The sequence below is a fragment of the Dendroctonus ponderosae genome, unplaced genomic scaffold (assembly GCF_020466585.1).
Source record: "Dendroctonus ponderosae isolate FM_Combo_2020 unplaced genomic scaffold, Dpon_F_20191213v2 Dpon_F_20191213_1, whole genome shotgun sequence".
Classification (NCBI taxonomy): Eukaryota; Metazoa; Arthropoda; class Insecta; order Coleoptera; family Curculionidae; genus Dendroctonus; species Dendroctonus ponderosae.
Window position 1 is genome coordinate 29,903,043 of NW_026017110.1, and position 22,720 is coordinate 29,925,762.

Sequence of the window (22,720 nt, forward strand, 5' to 3'; positions counted from 1 at the left end):
TAAACATGAAAAACTTTCGTAGGACGTATTTTCTTGTAAAGTTCATATTTACTGAGATATCGCACTTTGACGCACTAATGAGCAACCCTGTATACGAAATTTAATTATCGCTCTAAAATAATTGATTGAGTCCGTGTTGATTCTGATTTGTCTTTTATTGACAGTTTTGCAGGTGAGCTCTCCTGGTAGCTGCAGGTTACGTAGTTCTTGTAGTTTTGTGATGCTAGAAACATTAGAAATGTATCTTGTTCCTCTTCTTCTTCATCAGCTCCCTCTCATTAACTCCTGGATATAGACCTCTCCATACATCTTCCAAGTTTGACGATCTTGGGCCTTGTGGTACCAGTCTCGGCCCACGGTTGACCTAACATCGTCTAGCCATCTTCTCTGTGGCCGGTCTCTGCTCCTTTTAGTTCCTCTTGGCCGCCAGTGGGTTGTCCATCTGGCACTGCCCTGTCTTGCAACATGTCCGACCCAGCTCCATTTAAGGTGGCTCCACTAGTTCTGTCACGTCTGTAACCTTAGTTCTTTCTCGAATCTCCTTGTTTTTTAATCTGTCTCTTAACGAAATTCCAAGCATTGTGCGTTCCATGGGTCTTTTTAGTTAATTTTTGTTATGCTTAATCTTTTTTACACTCTTTTTTGTTAGGCTTATAGTTTCTAGGCCATGTGCAGCTACCGATAGGATTGCATGAGTCGTCAAGTTTTTCTTTAGGTTTATAGGTATACTGCTGTTCCCAAAGATGTATCGCAGTTAACCAAACGCTGTCCATGTGAGTCCTATACGTCTAGTAATTTCTGCTGTTTGATTTGGCTTTCCTAGCATGATCGTATGACCAAGGTATGTATATTGGTTTATATAGGGATTTGCTTGACTCATTATCTTCGCCTTTCCAGTATTCATCCTTAGTCCGACCTCTTTGGCTACTTGGTTGAGTTGTTCTATCATTTCCATCAGCTCCATTCTTCCTTTTCTTCTTCTTTTTCAACCTGTCTCCGTCCAATACTGAACGCAGGTCTCTCCCAAACTCTTCCATTTTTCCTTTTCCTGTGCAATGTTCAACCATCGCTTACTTGCCACGTCTCTGATATCGTCTACCCATCTTGTCGGGGGACGTCCCGCGCTTTGTTTTGTTTGTCTCGGCCTCCATTATGAAGTTTTAAGCGCCCATGTATCTTTGGGTCGTCTAGCCACGTGTCCAGCCCATCGCCATTTCATCTTTGCGACTTGCTCGACTGTCACTGATCTTCGTTCTTCTTCTGATCTCTTCGTTTCTAACTCTATCTCGAAGTGAGATACCAAGCATGCCTCGTTCTATAGCTCTTTGAGAAGTTCTGAGCTTTTTGGCGTAGGCTTTAGTGAGGCATATGGTTTCCATTCCGTATGTATTGACTGGCAGGACACTTTAGCTCTCAAATTCACAGGAATTGTGCTGTTCTTCAGGATGTTTCCCAGTTTAATGAAGGCTGCCCTTGCAAGTCTAATTCGTCTGTATCTTGAGTCCATTCTTCCATTTCCTAAAGATTCTAAAAAATTGACCATTCAATCGTGTCGATGACTTTATGAAAGTCGTCGATAAACGCTAGATGGATGGGGACATTATACTCGGTTGTCTTTTCAATGAAGGTTCACAGTGTTTGTTGGTAATCAATGGTGCTGTATCCGCTAGGGAATCCGGCCTGTTTTTTGGCTGGTAAAGGTCAAGTTTTTCTGTTAGTCGGTTACATATGATTTTGGTGAATAACTTGTACAGTTGTGAAAGCTTGTTTGCGTTCATAATTTTATGGAAATCTGGGTTTTGTAATAAGTTTATTTCTCTCCAGTTTTAAGTCAAACAAAAGACATGCTCGCACCAGTTTGTGGTCACTCCCGGTGACCTTAAATATGTGACCTTAAAAATTGTGACATTAAATATATTCCGCATGTTAGCAAGGATGTCTATCTCGATCTTCACCGAGTTGTCAGAACTTCTTCACGTCCACTTGCGTTGAGGTGGTTTCTTAATAAACGTGCTCATGCAGTATAGATTTTCCTTCTCAAGAAAGTTTGCAAGCATTTCTCCTCTGTCGTTTCTTTGTCCCAGCCCAAAGTGCTCAATGTATTCGGTGTCCGCGCTAGTCCTTTCTCCTATTTTTGCATTAAAATCCCCTATAACTATTTTAAAATGTGTTTTTTTCATTTCTTTTTCCGCCGTTATGTCCTCATATAGTTGTTCCACCTCTTCGTCTTCTGAGGTGCTAGTTGGGGAGTAGATATTAATAATTTGTATGGAGTAGCGCTTGTTCAGTCTTAATATAATGTATATGACTTGGTCGGAAACAGACGCACACCCGGTCACCGTATATTTGATATTTTTGTTCACAAGAAAATCTACACCCTCCAGATGGTCGTTAACTTCGGATATTTTCTGGTATCGTATGTGCCTTGAGTTTAATGCGGTGGTCTTTTCGCAGGGTAAACTTGTTTCGGACAGTCCAATGATGTGCCACTTGATGTATTCCAGTTCGTGTTCTAACTCATCTAAGTGCTCATCGGTTCTAGTTGTTCGTATATTGTAAATCGCGATTAGTAGTTCTTTCCTTGATTCTTTCCTTGTTTTTTTCCTGGACATTGTATTGGTGGAATTTTGCCCTCACCAGAATCCGAAGGGCGGACTGCCGAGTCAGTGTGAGATTTCGACGGTACGAACGGGACGAATAATGGTAGCCCTCTACTCACCCGAGGTATGTTTGTTTTAAAATTCGTCATTTCATTGTTGTTGTGGAGGTTTTGGCAATTAAGACGCTTCTCTTGCCCTGGAATGTATATGGGGGTGAATTTGGATCTTTTCGTTTAGCACCGGGGGTGTCTTCAGCTTCTTGCTCGTTTAGTATTTGGAACTGATTGCTCAGAGATATGTTTAGGTGTCGTTTCTTGTTGGTTTCCTCGGTTGAACTATTGGGGTTAGATCTCTGTCGCTTGCTTGTTTTAAGTGTTTGCAATACATTTATTTCAGAGCGGGTTAATTTCAATGCAGATTCTTGAAATGCACTAGTTAATGTGTTGTCGGCTAGTGTTTGTGGTGTAAGGTTGAAATCTCTTTCATTTTCTTCGATATTCGAACTAAGCTACTAAACTGAATTGTTTAGTTGGTTAAAACGCCAGAATCAGTTTGGTTTATCGCCGTGGAAGTGTAAAAATGGATAAAAAAATAACAAGTTGCGGAATTCACTGGGGCACTAGCACGACCTATCGATTCACTGGTCGATAGACGAATGAGAAGGAACAATGAAACCATATATTTTATATCACCATTTATATATTACAAGCATTCGGATACATTATCAATGGGATTTATTTTTCGAAAGGAATGCACTTGCAGTCAATAACGATATTATACAAGTAGGCTACCCAGTTTTCTTTCAGTGATTTTGGTAAATTAGGATTCTTTAACAGTCGAAAATCTTCACTAAGCTCGTCTTTCGAGTCGCGCCTTCTCAACACCGTGATTTTGTATCCTTTCGGTTGACAAAGATGACGATCCCCGCAAGTGCCCGGCTTGCATATTCCACTGTGAGCATATCTGTTGGAAAAAAATTGGTTATTTTAAATATGTGGGTTGGAAGGTTGAAGAATGCAAACATGTAATTCACAAAAAACAACTACTGCCTAAAATATTTTGAATAAAGGGATGGTTTGGAATTTTAAATTAATTTATTTCTTCTGCAGCTTATGAAGAGACTTTACTTGTGTGTTTTATTTATTAAAAATTTCAGCTTTTTAATATCAATCTTTTTTAGTTTACTTCTCTTCATCTCAGCTTTCTTTTGTAAATAGCATGAATTCCCCAAAACAAAAGGTTTAATGCTTCCATTCACATGTTCTTTAAGTTTACATTTTTTGGGGTTCGAGTAGTCAGCTTAAACCTTGGTAAACTTTCGAAACTGAAGATTTGTTCTTTTGTGTAAAAATGCGCATTAAAACATTTAATTAAATATGCAAAGATAATAACAAAAATGAGTCAACCAATATAAATTTCGAAAACAGAGTGGATAATGCTGAAAAAAAACTTGGGTGAACAGTTTGAACATTCAATTAAGAGTTTTAATTCCTGGAAGTTTTTTTTTGATGATTTGGTTAACAAGTTCGACCGTTTAACGGTCAAATTCTTTTGATGAACTGAACAATTTAAAACTGTCTGTTCAGATTCTGCTACTTGCTCCTTTCTGAATTTTTTGTTTCACTTTTAACTGTAAACTTTTGAAAATGCAACTAATTGGACTTACCTGGGATAAATACTGTTGCCAAAATCCACAAGCCCGAAAATAACTTCACAGGGACACGGAAACGGGGTCGAAGAAATCCTTTTGCTCTTCGATTTCTGCAATATTCAAATTACTCAATTTTGCCTGGTCAGTTTCCCCACCGATTAAGTTCTTACATAATTTTTGCTGCGTCTTCTGTCGACAGCAAAATTGAATAAGTTTGCCAGATCGGTATCGTAATTTCGATAACACTTGCTGTTCACCTCGTTCAAACAGTCAGTTTGGGGAAAATTGTCATCGAAATTTGAAATTCTACTGTCTTCTCTGCATGCCACAACGTAAAAAAGTTTGAATTTTGATAAATGCGCCAGAAGCATTAAGTAGGCGATCTGCAACCAGAAAACTGATTAGTTACAGGTTGGCTCATTTTGGTCAAATAAAATTCGATCCATTTAGTAGCTGTTTTATTAGCAAGTTAGATAAAGACAAAGAAAAACGCAAAGGCCGTAGTCATTTTTAATAGAGACGCACAAGAGTGAAGACAAAGCAAAAATCAAAGCAAAATGAAAAAAGTGTCCACGAAAGTCGCAATTTTTTTTGTAAAATGACAAGGATATCGGAATGAAAACCTAATGCAAAACGACTAAATAAAGAAATGAAAAATATTTAAATAAAACTAGATACGAAAACGCACAGCAATATAAGGAAATTTTGAGAGGAGGCTGGGTAGATGTAAATCTGATGTACTTTAAACAACTCATTGAAAAAATCATCCACAATTTGCTACTTCAAACATGGAGTTTCATCAGAAATAAGTCAACGTTACGTTTGGTAATTTAAGCAATCAGAAAAAATTGAAATTGACTGTACTTTTGATAATTTTCGTAGAATATCTAAACAGGAAAGTAATCCTTTAAACAGACAAACTACTGTGGTAACTGTAACATGAACGTTCTTATAATTAAATACATTTTACGAGCAATTTCAAAACCGTTTGCAAGAAATGATACTCACCCTATAACGGAAAGTCATGCTCAAACAAGTCAGTCTTTAAAATGCACGAACTAAAACAAGCACAACCCTTTCAAGTCCAGCCTGGTAGCATGCAGAGAACTATGGATTCAGCTCGAGGGTTAATGCTTTTATAGAAAATAATTAAGCAGATTTTTTGCCAGTTACTTAAGCTGTCGATATTATTTTGATATAGGATGAGAGTGGCTCGGATTTCCTTTAGAAATCCGCGCAACGTTCATTGTATTGTTTCATGTGGGTAAGACAAGGCAACTTGAAGAGGAAAAAACGAGATGACCTCAGTCTACTGGCAATTACATCAGAGCCGCATAGAGACATGAAATGGACTTGTTGAACCCTACATGTCTATTTTTACAAACGTAAAATTGATTGAGGCGACAGGGTCCAAAACTGTATGGGAAATCCAGCATATCTTACCCGAAGCATGAGCAAACTTACTACCTTGCCACTTGAGGTGTGTATTTCGCTTTGCAATTTTGGACAAAAATATTCAATGCTGCATATTTTACTAAGAAAATCTGAGAATGCAAAGAAAAAATAATGGGGTGAAGTTTTATTACAGTTGAATCACTCGGAAGTCGCATGGAGTATTTAATTGACATTTTGTGAATAACTAAACATCGTTGTTAAACAAAAAAGATTCGAGGACATTTCTTAAAATAGCATTATGCAGCTGAACTATTTTGTTTCATCTGCAAAGATCAGAAAGAGTTTACATTTATTTCAGTTTCTGGTCCTCCAAACTGGTAGCCGGCGCAGTTGGTAGGATCGCACCATCAAACCGACACTCTTGACCGTCCAATTACTCTTTTCGAAGTGGAAGCAAGTGATAGACATATAATTCACATCTAGGCATCAACAACAAAAATTTCCGAAAGACGGACAAATAAATTTGAAAAACACCGCAAAAAGACACAAATTTTAAGTAACGCAAATACAAAAACTGAACATCGTTTTTGAGAGTTTCAGTACGAAAGTCTGAGGTCTAAAACTGTGTATAAATATTAGGAAAATAACTAACAGTGGTAAATAAAGATTATTATATATAAAGATTAAAGGTTATTAAGACTAGATTACTAGTATTGTTCCGGAAAAAAATAGGAGAACTGTATAAAACTTATAGAAAACCACGAAATAAAAAAAATATTTGCCATAGTTTTTTTGTAAAGTATCAAGCCCAAATGAGAAATGAATTATTTGTATCAATTGTTGATTAGCGGTTGTAATTTTTTTGCGAACGAAATTTGGATGAGGGACGAAATGATATCATTAACGACAGAAAAATGACGATATAAAAATTAAAATGCCTCGAAGTATCAATCGCTTAACAGCACGAGCAAAAGTAAAATGAAAAGGGCGAATAAAAGATTGAAGGAAGTGGCTAAGAATGAAATTAAACAGCTGGATAAACAACATGATATGTTTAAGTAGTTTATATGACAAGGCAAAAGAAGCTGCAGAAATAATTTCAAAAATTGTATCCATTGTAATTATAAGTAAAAATGGGAAAACACCAAGCAAAAAAATTTACGAATTTATACAGACATGTATTCAAAGCCATCGATAGCTGAAACAGAGCTCAAACAGAGATTAGAATAACTGCAAATTAGCAAACCATACGATCCAGGCGAAATAGCTGGGTAGATTTTGAAATCTATTCGAAAAACGGTTTAATAATTATTCAATGTCTTCATTAATATTCTCATGTGGGTCTTGCAGGCAAAGCAGGACCAACGAAGTTTAAATGAAACTTATGAGGAAAATTGGAAATGTATGAATGATCCGATACCTGGGACACCTACATCTCCGGACTTGACCCCACTGGACTTTTTCTTGTAGGAATCCATTTGATTTTGGTTATAGGTAGAGAAATATTGCGTTCTATTGCAAAGTTGCAGTGCGAAAAATGAAGATACAGTTGGAGGATATTTCACCACTGCAGTCGAGGTTAGCTCAGACGCGTTCTTAAGGAAAATTTGCTTGCAAATGCAAAGATTATCCCAAAAATATTGTCATAGCTATTTCAACACAATACAAAATCCTCAAAAACACTCAAACAAGACTTTTGCCAATACACTTTTTAATAGCCACGCAGCAAATCTACAGATGGACGATTGTTAACTTCAAAATTCTACTCCTCCAGCCGCTGCCTGCAATTTATGGTCTATGTGTAGTGGGCTTTGGACGACCTGGCTTTGGCTTCGCAGGACCTGGTTTTGGCTTTGGAGGTGCATGTTTGGGCGTAGTTGGCTTCGGATGACCTGGTTTTGGTTTCGGAGGTGTCTGTTTTGGTGTTGTTGGCTTTGGATGACCTGGTTGGGGCTTCGAAGTACCAGGGTTTGGCTTTGGAGGTGCTGGTTTTGGCGTTGTTGGCTTTAGGGGATCTGGTTTTGCACTTGGTGGTGCTGTAATTGGAGGTGGCCCGCTTGGTATTGGTGGTTTTTCTTCGTCCGGGCATAGCGAAAGCAGCTTGCACAATAGATCTAGTGGACTCCCTTTTGCCTATCACAAGGAAACATGTTAAACAGTCGAGTATATTAAAGCTGAAACTTGCCTTACCAGATCAAACGCAAAAGGAGTCGCAGACGTTTCCGGTATTCCAGCCATTAGCAGGCCTCCAATAAATACCACACATAGCAGTGCAACCTTTTGAAGCATTTTGGGAGATTTTGGAAGTGCAATTTACCCGTTCGTTTAAATACTATTGCAGCCTGAATGTTTCTGATTAAAAATCTGAGCCGGATTAAGTCAATTTGTAAGCATTCACAAAAGTTTTCTCTTGGTTTCAAGTTCCCTTCCAAGGAATTGGTTTCATCCTCCAAGTAGGAACGTTGATATAGATTTTGGCTAACAAATTATGTGAATTTGCTTCAGGTGATCTAAGAAAGTTAATTTAAGGTGAATCTGCTGAGTTAGGGCCTTGAAAACGGTTGCGTCCCAGGTAATGTTCCTACGTGCTAAATACCCCATTAAAATTAGTAGATTTGCACATGTTAACCTAATTGCTAAATCACGGCTTAATTCGGATCTGGCAAGATTCCAGATATTTTGGCCTGTGTAAACGCAACAGAAACATTTCAGTCAAGTTCACAATGACCCTTTCTTCAAAGCCCGTTCTCGCGTCCAATGGATAAGAGAGCCAAACGGAGTAATTGATTGGCTCCATTTGATTCAGTTGGTTTTCAGCTGAATTGAAACTGATTAAAGACGTGGAAAATAGTAACTGAAAAAGACAAGAATGGTTTTTGGGTCGTAATCTGAGCCTCAAACAGAGGCAGTATCAGCGGAGATCATCGCAAGAAAAATGTAAAAGAGTGCTTTGCTAATTAAAATCACTTCTGCGTTTCCTATTTTTCTTCGATTTAGATATTTGCTTCTTCTATCCAACAATACTTTTATTTATATTATTTTGTCGCGGAGAGATTGCTGTATTTTGTGTATGCGGTTTTTGATTCTAAATAAAGGTTGCAAAATCAGAAAAGTACATTTTTTGTCGTTTTAATTCAATTTCTTTAGTGTTAGTAAATACCCAAACCGTTTTGCTTCGTTCTTCTTCAAATGGAAGATTGACAAATTAATTGAGCTTAGGTTTCCAATTTGAGTTTGAAAACGCATTGGAAGGACCAGCCAGAAATAATCGAATGCAAATTTATACACATATATTCAAAACATACTAATCGCTCTATGCAAGTTCGTGTACCATGTTTGATTGGATTTTGTTGAAAAAATTTAAACTTGAAACAATTGAAAAATTTATTAGAATAAGCTGCTGAAGAAGTTGAAAAGTTTCTCTAAATCTCCAACAGCCACGATATGGCTTTTCCATGAGTATAGAAAGAAGCAAACACATTAACAAAAACATTAAGCTAGACTTTGAAAAAAACCAAATGATTGAACAGATGATATAAAATCGAAAATGCAATTAGCTCTAAAAAAGCGACTACAGAAGTTGCAGAAGAATGAAGAGCAAATATTATATAAATTTATATTAATTTTCTAGTTCAGGTTCAAGAGCTTTTATTCCTACTGCTAAAAAATTTCAATATAATTTATTTTTCACTCGTCATGCCTGTCCAAAAAGCGGATACATTTTTAAGGAACTTTTTATTAAAAGTTCAAGCTTACTACCAAATTCTTCTTCTATTTCCGCAGTTCTAACACATTCTAAGTTCACAAAGAATTCTAAAATTTTCAATAAAATTATTGCACAGAAACCTTACTAGAGGTAAGAAAGCTTCTGAATGAAGCCGAAGTTTAGAAAAGCATTCTTCCAATTCATGCATTCATTAGGGGGAACTTTGGATAAAAAAAATTTTAAACAATTCTTTTTAGCTGAAAACAGGTTTATTGTCACCATGCTGTGTCAATTGATCATACTACAGCTTCCACAAATGTAAGAAAAAATTGATGCCATTCTATATAAATTAGAGAACTGGAGTCACATTTTTGCAAAAAATTGGCCTAAAAAGTTTCTAGCTTAACACTCACCAAAGACTTCAGCAGGAACACAGTTTCTTTCAAAACGCTAACTGACTGGCCTCTCCCAACTAATTCCTGGTAAACCGTCACAGCTTTAGTAATAAATCCATATAAAATTGGTATATAAATGAGTCCAATTTGCACATAGAAAAACGCCCTTATGTTCGATACAATGTCGTATAGCTCTTCGTATGTTCGCATGAAAAAGCCCATGTGAAAATAATTGGCTTTTCCTCGAGGATGGGACAAGGAAGCTGAATAGTTTTCTATCAACAATTTGCATAATTCTTCAAAGTGACTTAGTAAAATCCAACGCTGAATGAGAGTCAAGTCCAGCAAAATATGTTGTCCCGATTTGCTCAAAGCCTGCAAATCCAGGCGATGGAAAAAATCTATTAAATCAATAAGGCAGCAGAATGTTAAGCCTGGAATCAGTTTTTTGTGGCACCTGCAGGTGCACCTGGCTTCAAATTCCTTGCTCAAAACATTCTCTAAACGGTTGAGAGAAAAGTAGATTTTTATGTACTTCCTTCTGTGGAGAAATACTGCGGAAACCATGCTGTAAGCGTTAATCAATGCGGAAGTGGTCAATTCTGCTGCCTTCAGCGCTTCAGAGATTTTCCAGTTATTGATCAATTTCCAAAAAAGAAAAATATGCCACGCAATCATTAGCAGAATAATCAGGACACTGTACCAAATATAAATCATCCTCAACCCTCGGTAACTGATTATATTGGAAAGAGACATAAACAAATTATTATGTGCTATTACACAAATCTTGATTTTAAAATTTACTTATATGGATATTAGATTTATTAGTCAGTCGAATACTGTCTTTCTAAGCAAAACAAAAATTAGATTTTGTCAATGTCGGTGTCAGAGCTATGTAAGTATACGTCTCTATGTCATCTCTATATTACACGTCATGGACGAATAGAAATGGCGGCGCTTAAGTGAACCACCCATGGTTGCCTCTGGTGGAACGTCGAGGTACGAGGGAAGGGCGTTGGCCGGGGGTTGTACTGACGTCGAGAGTATTAAAATTAAATAAAGGAGTTGTTTATTAGTTTAAACGGCCTTTTTACTAATACCGAACCGTGTACTCGTGGTAAAACGGGTAGTTTTGCGACGGGGCACCCGACAAACGGTTTATCAGTGATGTGATATCCGGGGTGTGACAATTCAGCCCTTTTCCGTGATTGACATTAGAGACAGGAGACAACTGCTGCTTGTCTTTATCCACAAAATATCCCCCCAAACCCCAAACATAGGGGATATGTTCTGTGGTCTTTATCTATGTTTATCTCTGGTTACGTGCATCACGTGTTTTTCGAAAACTTGAGAATATTAAAAATCCATATTAATCGATGCGATAAAATAAATATGAGTCAAAATGTAAAAACCGTGCTTGTGGCTCAGTGTTATGATGTGCCTTCAAGAGGGTAATTACGGTATAATTATGGCTTAAAACCCCGCAAACATGTAAAGGTATGTTAGTGTTGAAAATAAATACATTTGATTATTTTATTATTTCTTGTTCTAAACATACAGGTGATACTGCTGTTCTGGACTTGAAGCATTGAAGACGTTAAGTATCACATGAGAAAACCACACACGAAAAATGTTCGCATAAGATACGGCAAAAACCTAAAGGTATGTTAGTGTTTAAATTAAACACATTTGATTATTTTATTATTTCGTGTTCTATACTACAGGTAATGTCGCTGTTGTGGACTTGAAGCATTGAAGATGCTAGGCATCACCAGATCTCCAGATCCAGTGAGAAAACCACACACGAAAAATTTTCGCATAAGCGACAAGTAAGGTTGTCTGAACCTAATTATTCTTATATTAATGTAAAACTATTATCTGTATTTTTCATTTTTACCAGTTTGATTTTGGTTGATTTCTGTTTTGCGATAAGCATGTTTTCTTGGATCGTAGGAAAGCAACAAAAGTAAAATGAAAGTAATGTATCAATGCAAATTGCTATACCTAATTGTATTTCTACACAATAGAATAATCTGTGGATGAACGAAAAAACTCTCCTATCAATGTAAAACTATTAACTGTATTTTGTTGTGACCAATATCAAAATTTGTAATTGCTAATAGAATTTTTGTTAAGAGCATATTGCAAAACACTTTAATTGATCGAGAACAAAATGAAAGAGCAAAAGCCACAGAGCGGGAATATGTAAGGAATATAAAATAATAAGTGCAGTTTTTTAGATAATCGTTTGTGTTTTATCTCACAGTCACATATCATTGCGACAACGGCAAATGCTCAAAATGTTAATTTAGATTTTTAGTCCGTATTTATAAGTCATATTTTAATTTATTTATTATCCATTTAATTAGTTTTAGATTACTTGTCAGTAACTCTTGTTGTTGAAAAATTACATCAGTAAATACCATATGTGAATAAACTAATAAGATGAAATTAAGGATCGTTTTTCTTTCGTTACATATATGTATGTATATTCCCTGAACAAACCATATACATTCACTGAACATACCATGTACATTCCCAGAAAATACACATGCATATTCACTGAACATACCAGGTACATTCCCAGAACATACGCATGTACATTCACCGAACATACCCTGTACATTTCCAGAACATACCATGAACATTCAGTGTATTAACTCTGACAGATTCCTGGGACATACATGGAATGTTCATAATGAAACTCATGTATCTCCCAGGAATAGGCATGTACATCACATGAATGTTCCAGGTATATTCTGGGAATATTATTTTGCTATGTGGGATCTTCACCATCTTGCCCATAGATACGAAAGAGTGCACAAAGATTAGGTAAGAAAACATGAACAATACCAAAAAAAGACCCAGCAAAAATGCTGAATACTGTGCTAAATATTGATTTAGGAAAAAGATTGCTACCGAGGCAGCAAAAAAATGAATAATGATCGTAATTTAGATTTGAGTATAGAAAAGTGTAGCTTGTTTAATCACCTCGATAATGACGACCCGGAAGAAAATCGAGAGGAAAATATGCATGTTCCTATAATTATTGAGCATGAAATGGCGGTACAGCAAATGGAGCAGGATTCTGAAGGTTTTTGAATTTATACAAAATGGACACGGTGGTCCAACCTTTGTTTTTGTGTTGTGTGTGTTTTCTTGTTGTAAATAAAGATTTTGTTCAAATATGGGGTTTCATTTTAGAAAAATCGTCAATGTCATCGTCACCTAGTGCATAAAATATATCTAGATATCTGATATATCTGAAATAACTTTAAATTTCTGGAATATCTGATGTAAATGTCAAATAAATACATATAAAAAAATATTTCTTAAATATCTGATTTAAATGTCAAATAAATAATAAAGAAAATATATTTCTTAAATATATGATATAAATGTAAAAAAAATATTTAAAAAATGCATTTCTTAAATATTTGATATAAATGTAAAACAAATATTTAAAAAATATATTTCTTATAAATGTCAAATAAATGCATTTCTTAAATATCTGATTTAAATGTCAAATAAATATTTAAAACAAAACTTTCTTAAATATATAAGAAACTGTAGCGTCAGACCTACATTAAATATTTGGAAAAAATATTGCTGTAATGTTTGTGTGCTATCAGGGTCAGAAGAACGCAATTTTCTCAAGTTTTTATGGATTGATTCTAGCGGACATCAAATTGTTTATCAGCATCAACGAGTGGTTCTTAGCGAAAACAGCAGCCCATTTTTTCTTGGGGATACTTTGGACCACCATTTGAGTAGAAGTTTGGACAATTTTGATGGTGGCACAGCCAACTATTCAAAGCAGACGATTGAACGTCTAAAAAGAAGTTTCTACGTGGATAATTGTGTCACGAGTGTGGGAAATGAACAGTCCGTAAATCAATATTTCAGAGAAGCGACTATGGTCATGACCAAGGGGTTATTCCAGCTTAGAGGGTGGGAGCGCACCTATAGTGCAAATCTAGAGAATTTCGAATTAGTGGAAACTTGTCCAGTTCTGGGACTAAGTTGGCATCCTCAGAAAGACAGTCTGAGCATTCATGGCAGTTTCTTTGAAGATATCAGTATGGACACTTTGGTGGTGACAAAAAGATAGATACTTTTACCATACTCTCTATGGCTCAGAGGGTTTTCGATCCGGTAGGTTTTGTGACTCCGGCCATTTTAACACCGAAAGTTTTGTTACAGAAGATATGGGAAAAAAATAGTTCTGGGATGAACCAGTTGATAACGACACAATGAGCAAGTTCAAATGGTGGGTCAGTGAGTTGCCTTCCTTGTTACGTATTGAGATACCACGTTGGATTATGGCTGGAGTTGGAGAATCAGAAAACGCAAGTTTACATACATTTTGTGACGCAATTATAGATGCCTACGCCTGTGTAACCTTTTTGCGTATTGTACGAGCCGGGCTGGTAGTTGTATTCTAGTAGCCTGCAAGTATAGACTCGCCCCCATAAGAAAGTCTGGGTCCAAAATGACAATCCCTCGATTGGAACTGCTAGCAGCCACCATAGGATCCCGCTTGTACTCAAGTTTGAGTGTTAACTGAGAGCAGAAAATACCAACATATTTTTGGAGTGATCGTTTAACAGTTCTAAGTTGGATTCAGCGGAGAGAAGAATGGGGTGGTTTCCTTTGAAATAGGGTCAACGAAATACGAGATTTGACAGCGCCAGAGGACTGGCGTCATTTACCAGGTTCTTTAAATCCCGCCGATTTGCCTTCACGAGGCTGCTTTCCAAAGGAATTGTTTGAGCTAAGATGGTGAGAGGGCCCAACACGGTTGTATGAAGATCGATTAACTTGGCCCTCTACGACAGGTAAGAAAGAAGAGCAAGAAACTTGTGACCACCCTAAGCAATTTTGAACAATCCAGTTTCTTCCAATTTGGGTATTCTTCTCTTTTTACGAAGACTGTAAGACAGTTTGGATGGAGTTTAAGGTTTTTCCACAACTGTAGACGTTTATCAGTTCATAACCATTCTTAAAAATTATTCATGAAATATTTTTAACTTTTTAACATTAGTGTAACGCATAGGTAACTGAAGAGCTCAGCTAATCTCAGACGCCTCCACAGACACGCGATAATGTATAATCCTTTGCTTACAACACACAGTAAAATTCTGTAAGGCCGCTGGGTAGACGCAAGTCACCACGTCGTCCAGTCCATAATTGGTGGTGGTATGTCAATGGTCCAATGTCAAATGTGAAGTGCATGACTATCATATATGTCATTGATCGTGGCACGTTTATCTTGCATGATGCCATTACGAGAACTATTTGCTTCATGTTGTTACTGGAAATTCTGGTGTCCCAATAATGGTGCAATTAGAAGAAAAGTGTAGACCGATCGTCAGTAGAATACGAGTAAGTAAACAGTTGCAAATGGTCGGATTTGTGTCGAGCAATCAGAACAAATAAACCATCTGGCATTATTATTTCCGGTCATGACGTCGTTTTTGACCGGCGAAATTTCGGTGTCTTTGTACTTTATAAGTTCAGTTTCTTGATCGATATCGACTAATTGCAGGATGGTTGACTTTTCTTGAGAATTCGGTGTGGGCAGAGGTGAAAAAATTTTTAGCTACCAAGCTTACGTACAAATTAATTATGAGCTGAGGCACTGCACAACTTAATTGTTTAATCCATGACAAAGAAATTATGACTAAACAATAACTAAAAGATTAAATATTTCATCAAGTTGTACAAAAAATTATTCTGGAGAGTTCCCGGCCGGTATCGACAAACAATTAGCACCCTGAGGAAGGGGACAGTAAATTGCCGAAAGCTTGGTAGTTAAAAAAGTTTTTCTTTTTCTTCACCACTGCCCAGACCGAATTCCCAAGAAAAATCAACCATCCTGCAACTTGTACTTTATGTCTGTCGGACGGTCGCGTTTTTTTTTAAACTTTTCCTTTAAGTATATTTAAAATAAAGTAGTTTCTGCGAAAAAATGCCTATTGTCCAGAGAATGATGCGAGAAAACATTTACAAACTTGGTGATTGTGTCGTTTGAGTCCCTCCGAGTTTTTTTGTTTTATCTCACCAAATTTGAGGAAAATTACCATTTTTTGGCTAAATTTCGAGTGTGTAAGTTTAAATTTTTTGTAGGTCGATCTAAGACTTGCTCACTGAAACTGTTTAATATGAAATATAATACTTTAAGAACCGAGAACAAAGGTGTTTCTTTATAATTCGAATTTATAGTTCTTTATATTGTTTATATTTTTATATTAATAGTATTAATATTAATAATTCGTATATTAATAGTTTTCGATCAGTATGAAATTATTTCTGAAATTAATATAATTTTAAATTTTTTCCTAAAAATGTTGTATAAAATAACAAATACAGGGTGTCCCACCGGGGTAAACACCACCCCACAGGGTAAATTTAAAAATTGAAAAATCTGCCGAAGTCTTTGGGGGCAAGCGATTTAAAATATTTTCAAGATGGCCACACTTCCGGTTATAACGAAAGTATTACCGGAAGTAGTATTACATTTTTAAATTCTACTCCAAATTCTAAATATATTTCTTGTATAACATCCTATCATCATCAATTTTCAAATTTCTCTTAATTACAGTTTAACAGATATCAATCCAGGCGGTTCCCGGCGGGACACCCTGTAGAAAATACATATCAGATAACAATTTTAGTTTGGAAATTTGCTTTTTCAGGATTGGCAGTGCTCTATTACTGACAATTAGCCAGCTTATTAGAGGCGAGGTGGCTGTTTGGTATGCTACTATGTATTTCATCTCACAAGTTGGTTTGTTTAAGTGTTGTCAAACTAATGAAGTTTTTTACCTCCATTTTTAATCGGTCATTTTTCTTGCTGCCACAAAATTTTGGTATTTTATTTGGTAAAATGTTACTACATATCAATATTGGAGGAATTATTCAAAATTAATTAAAAGTGACATTCTTCTCTAAGTTTCTCTCGCTCAAAATTGGCAACTTTGGAGTTCAATAAAACAAACTCATAAATGCAAGGTCAACCGGTTAACCTTTTTCCAAATAATTACGACCTCCTCCGTAAATTTATAAGCTAATTGTTAATCTTGTAGGTACTGCTGTACGTTTTTATTAATTAACATGTATCTGGTGTATAAAATAGTGAGACCTTTTCTTTTTGGGAGAGCATGAGCAACTTCGGAGTCATTCTTCAACAAATATTCCATATAAAACAATTAAAAATTTCTAACACTAGCAATTAAAATTGATTTTTTATAATATGAAATCTGAAATAAAAAAATTCAGGTATAGCGAAGTTAATGAAATAAGTTATCATTCGTTACAACACCAGTTTTTGTGAAAAAACGGACCGCTGCAATAAAACATTTTTTTTCACGCAAACCATGTTATAGTTGTCCAAAATGTCAGTTAATTTAATTAACAACAAACAAACAGGCTTATCAAGCAAACTTCTCTTGGTTTTTAGGTTTCTGTTTTGGAAATTGAACTACTTGGAATGCTTAATAAATTAAGTAGTCAATAACAATTAAATTATTCCCGTTTAACGTAAAATATACAGGGTGGCCATTTTCTGAATCTTAGTATGGGTAACTTCTACTATATTTCTGCTATATTTTTAAAGATAGAGAATCCGTTAAATGGGCAGAACTTGATTGCCTATTTATTACCGTTTTCAAAATGTAGGCCCCCCCACTTGGTTCCCGAAATATCCTGAAAAGGCAAGAAATCAACACTTAATTATCACATATTTCGTAAACTACTAACTTAACTTGAAAAAAAGTTACAATTGCCTTTGGTAGAACTTTTTGCGTTGAATTCAATAAACTAGCACTCGTCATAGTCAAATTGATTTACGAGATAAACAATCAACTCATGTTTTTTAACTGGTAATCATAGTTGGGTGGGCCTTTTAAAATCCTTATTTTTTTCTGAATTTAACGATATAACTGTTTGTACGTTTATCTCTTTTTTTAACCGTTAAAATTAAAAAGAAAAACATTAACAAGCATCTAGCAGTAATCAGCCCTGTGCTGTATCACTCACGTTAACTTTAACGTGCATGTTATCCGTCAAACACGTTATGTGGCTCCAACTGGTGTGTTGTATCAGTAAAACCTTTATATTATAACAGGCGCACGCTATTGACGAACGTTATATTAAGAAATAGCGCTTCAGAATAACTATGTTTTAGCTATGTTTTTAATGTATAACAAAAATGTGTCTTTTGGTGGTCTCCTAAGGTTAGCTTTATTAGAACAAGTAAATGGTCTTGAAAATACACTTTATTTTCATCCACAAACTCAACTAAATTTTCAAATTGCTTGCGGGTTGTTTTTTTTTCTTCTCCTGTACATGCTCCATTGAAAGTGTTTGAGAAGAAAGGTCAAGAACAATAAAGAACGAAATTGAAAGTGAATGCAAATTACAAAGACAAGTAGGGTAGTAGGCAACCCAAATGGTCAAAACGTGCACATGTGGTGGCGGTTCATATGTTTTAGAAGCTTCGATGGTTTGATGTTAACTCTCTCTCTAACTAATAGACTATTTGTATAAGGGCATCTCACTTTATGCATCCTATATTTTTGTCCGTTTTAACGTTCGATGGATAACTGGGTCGGAAACGCATACGTTAACTGGGAGATAGAGCACACCTCGGTTGTGTTGTTGCGTTATCGAAAATGTTATCCTGAACTGTTAAGTCGCCATAACGTGTGGCCGTTAAAAATAGCATTTATGATACAGCACAGGGCTGATTGTCACGAAATGGTTATTTTACTTTATTTTACTTTTTGTTGTAGTTTGAGTTGATAAATGCCATTAGTTAAAAATATTTTTGTTGCTAAGTAAATACGATGCATTTTGTTAGCAAAGAAACGGGAAAATAAGTTCTACCCAAGAAAATAATGACATGCTATTCTGTTGCTATACCGGTAATAGAATTACATAGTAATATGGCTATCAGTCTATATTTGGACCAATACATGGAGAGGAGACAATCAGACAAACAACTTTTTCCACGAGTGGAAGCCAACTTGAAAAAATGCTGATCATTTAAAAAGCGAATAAAGGGAAAGATTAAATTTTAAGAACAAGATCAAGAAATCATTTTAACTTACACTCATTTTAATCCAAATCCATCAATCAGATAAACTGCCAGTGAATATAATGTTTCAAAGGAAAGATGCTTGTTTGATTCTAAAATAAAATACATTCAAGCCTTTCAAGTACCTTATTGCAAGTACTATGCATCTCGATATTCTGGACAAATACTTCAGTTTGTCTAGGTAGTTTAGTAGGGTTTGCTAGAGCTATTAGATTTAAAGTTTTCCCTCGCCATTTTATTTACTGACAAATCTCGGTTGACTAACAATGGAATATTTAACAGACACAATCATGTTTACTGCGCTAATGAAAATCATCATGTAATTGAAAATAGGCGAGATCATCGTGTTTTTTGTGAATGTCTGGTGAGGCATTTTTAGTGATGAAATTATCCATTCTTTTATAATCACAATTTAAATGCGAAAGACATTTATACGTTTTACCAAATTAACTTAGGCATGTAGGATAGTTTTCCGTTAGCATCGTATCGAAAATTGGCATGTTTTCATCAAGATAGTGCACCTTCACACAACTCACGAGTTGTATGTGAAGATGCCAAAAAATGCCTGGACGTAAACGAAAGTCAATTTGAACATTTAATTTAAACGATTCATTATTCCATTTTTGATTTGTGCTTTGTGTGATTATATAGTTCTTGTTTCCATAGCCTACTACACATTTTTTAGCTTCTTTTGAAGTTTTACGGCAACCAACAGGAGAAAAACACACAAACAATTGTATCGTTAAATTCAGAAAAAAATATGGATTTTAAAAAGCCCACAGCCAACTATGATTACCATTTAAAAAACCATAAGTTTATTTTTTATCTCGTAAATCAAGTTGACTATGACAACGAGTGCTTGTTTATTGGATTCAACGCAAAAAGTTGTACTAAGGGCAGTTTTAACTTTTTTAAGTTAAGCAGTTTAAGTGATATGTGATAATTAAAAGTGTTGATTTCTTGTCTTCAGGATATTTCAGGAGCCAAGTCGGGTACCTAAATTTTGAAAACGGTAATGAATAAGCAGTCGAATTCTGCCCAATTTTGCCCTTTGAACGGATTCTCTATCTAAAAATGTAAAAGTTACCCATACGAATATTCAGAAAATGGCCACCCTTTATACGTAGATGTTTATAATATTTTTTTTCGTTTTTTGTCTATCAGTGTATATTACTTTCATATTCCCTAAGTCTTAAAGCGTATCTTCTTGTACATTAAATGGAACGAGATATTTTCGTAACTGAAAAATAGAATTTGGGCTATTTAGGAACAAGGTATAACCAAATAAAAATAGGATTTATAACGGAAATGTATTTATTAAAATAATTAATAATAAAGAAAAATATTTACTTTTGTTTTTTGTTGATAGATCGTTTTGAAACAGTGTTATGTATGCAAAATGTATTTATTAAATTAATCAATAATAAAGAAAAATATTTAATTTTGTTTTTTGTTGATAGATCGTTTTATGTATGCAGGGTGGTCGTAAACTAATGTGACAAAATTCACTGACATATTGTTTAGGCAAAAATATTGCGTTTCAGGCAAATTGGTCTTATTCGAAAGTTAATAGCTTTTGAGGTACGGGGTGTCAAAGTCTAAACATGGTTTTCGTTTCTTCTCAATAGATTTTTACTACTACCAAAATGCGATTGGGGGTTATTTATCGTATCGACAAATCCAAATTTTCTAAGACCTGGCTTGTAGTTCTTAGAGCTTCTAGCTGCAATAGTCTTACAACATCCGAACTGTTTTGGGTGTCCAAATGCCGCTATTAGGTTCGCAGTGTCAATTTCTAAACAAAAAACGTGTATTTGTTCCAAGTCGATATCTCACCGTTTTCGAGACATTTAACATTGAAACCTTAAGTGATTTTTTGTACTTTTTTGAGGTAACTCAAATTGGATCTCGAAATAAAATAAATATTTTGCTGAAATTTTCAATAAACGAAACTTAACGAACATTAAACCGTATTTATTTGGGCACGTTATGAGCCAATGTAAACTCAGCAAATACTTCAGTCCACTAGTACTCTACTCCAATATATTTATTAACTTTTTAATAAATTACTGTCGTATTGAAAAAAAATAATTGTTTTTCGGACGTCTTCTGCAGCATTTAAAATCATCTTGCGCACAAAAACAAAGCAAATCGCTGATTTTTTCATTGGAATATAAATCTTATAACTGCATTCAATTAATAATTAATAGAACTGCAACGCAATCAAGGGTAGACGGTTTGTGTAAAACATTAAAATACCGCAAAATGTAAGAATAGCCCCTATTGCAGCCGTGTTACCGAAATATTTTAATTTGGCTAAACGTTTTAACGTCTAGCCGAATTTGCATTAGTACACCTTGTTGAAATAGTGGTCTTTGAAAATGAATCTACTCTTTCCATTCAACTTAAAATAGGTTATAGGGCGTTTTGGGTATGCGACCTTGTAGAAGACAGGGGAGCCAATATCTCAATTTCAAAATTTTTGACATAGCGGGTTTTGCCTATGGGCCACTCATGTGAAATAATAAAATTTGACTCTTGAATTGAACTGCTTAAACAGTATCACCATTCAGATGTGGACCTTAGTTTCAAAGTATTTCTTTCTGTGTTATATCAGTTTGAAGGTATGATCAACAATTGGTTCGTAATTGGTTGTTGAATTATTGATTTTTGATTTTCAATTAATTTTTGCAGCTGTTCCATATTACTTTCTTTAGGACAATCTGGCTTCAATACACGGCTGCTAAGTACTACCTGACACTAACTACATCAATTTCTAATTGGAGAGCGATATAACTTTGAATTTAATATAACTAATTAGATAAACCAGTTGGGAATTGAATCGACTAAAATGGAGTTAGATATTTGTGCGAAAAGTTGGCAGATTTATACGTTTGAGCATTTATCTTCGAATCTGCCTGTTAGCGATATAAACTATTATCCTGAGTGGAAACATCAACGAAATGATGAATATGAACTTTTAATTCGAAACTAATTTTTAAATGCATTTTTATTTTGTCTACGTAGTACAAATTATCCATTTTAAATTTTTTCTTCTAACATTAGGTGATATTAAAATGTACGCCGTATTTTCTGATATACCTCGTATACGAATGACGACGAAAATCTCTTTCGTAAAATTAGTAAACATTTTCCATATGGTGCGAACTTAAGTAGACACACGTATCCTATACTGACATTATGTGGATGGTATCTTAACTTACACTTACATTTCAATTGGCAGTTTTATATTTTTTGGTCGGATAGTTTTAGCTTTTAGTTTCAGTTTAGGGTTAGTTGAACAGGCTTCAGATATTTTGTATCTGAAGTACTGAACCTCGTCTTTTTGTTTTACGAAGTATTTCAGCTTTCCAAGTATTATGGATAATATATAAATCAATGTGAATAAAGTCCTTTATTATTATTGGTATTATTATTGTTATGTTTGTGTTTTTGCGTATAATTTGTTAGCAAGTTCAACTTTGTTTTGGATATACATATATACTTTGCACGCTATAACTGGCCGCACGTCATCAATCGTCTGTCGGGCGTTGCCGTACCCGCTATAAATTACATATATATTCATAAATACTCGAAGCAGTATTAAATCATCTCACTTGTCTCGCTTTTGCTGATTATTTTTTATGGAATAATGGTTTATTTGAAAAGCACAAATATTGCGTTACTAATGCTCGAAATGTGGGTGTGTACGGATGTGGATTTTAGTCACCTATGTGTACGGATGTGGATTTATGTCTCCTCTAGTAAAACAGATTTGGTGGTTTTCAAACCTTCAATTCGTCTCCTTTCTGAAATCCCGCGTCGTTATGTTTCTGAATAATTTATGTACTCTTGTATGTTTACCAACAATTG

General features: G+C 35.2%; 1 protein-coding gene and 2 long non-coding RNA genes across 5 annotated transcripts; 2 read left to right on the forward strand and 1 right to left on the reverse strand.

Annotated features, from left to right (window-relative positions):
• Window positions 1-7,340: 7,340 nt before the first annotated feature.
• Window positions 7,341-7,967, reverse strand: LOC109544338 (alpha carbonic anhydrase 8-like). Its single transcript, XM_048669919.1, has 2 exons — window positions 7,837-7,967; window positions 7,341-7,779 (listed from the first exon to the last, which is right to left on the reverse strand). Exons 1-2 carry the CDS (start codon window positions 7,933-7,935, stop codon window positions 7,435-7,437), a joined length of 444 nt encoding a protein of 147 aa, XP_048525876.1. The 5' UTR covers window positions 7,936-7,967; the 3' UTR covers window positions 7,341-7,434.
• Window positions 7,968-11,046: 3,079 nt separating this feature from the next.
• Window positions 11,047-11,561, forward strand: LOC125505387. 3 transcript variants are annotated; one of them, XR_007282142.1, is made up of 3 exons: window positions 11,047-11,244; window positions 11,308-11,409; window positions 11,472-11,561. It is a non-coding gene; the product is annotated as an uncharacterized LOC125505387 (long non-coding RNA). The 3 variants fall into 3 exon arrangements; XR_007282143.1 differs by lacking the exon at window positions 11,308-11,409; XR_007282146.1 differs by lacking the exon at window positions 11,047-11,244 and having other exon boundaries at window positions 11,267-11,409.
• Window positions 11,562-15,004: 3,443 nt separating this feature from the next.
• On the forward strand, window positions 15,005-17,124 carry LOC109540686. Its single transcript, XR_002172228.2, has 2 exons — window positions 15,005-15,132; window positions 16,446-17,124. It is a non-coding gene; the product is annotated as an uncharacterized LOC109540686 (long non-coding RNA).
• The last annotated feature ends 5,596 nt before the right edge of the window (window positions 17,125-22,720 follow it).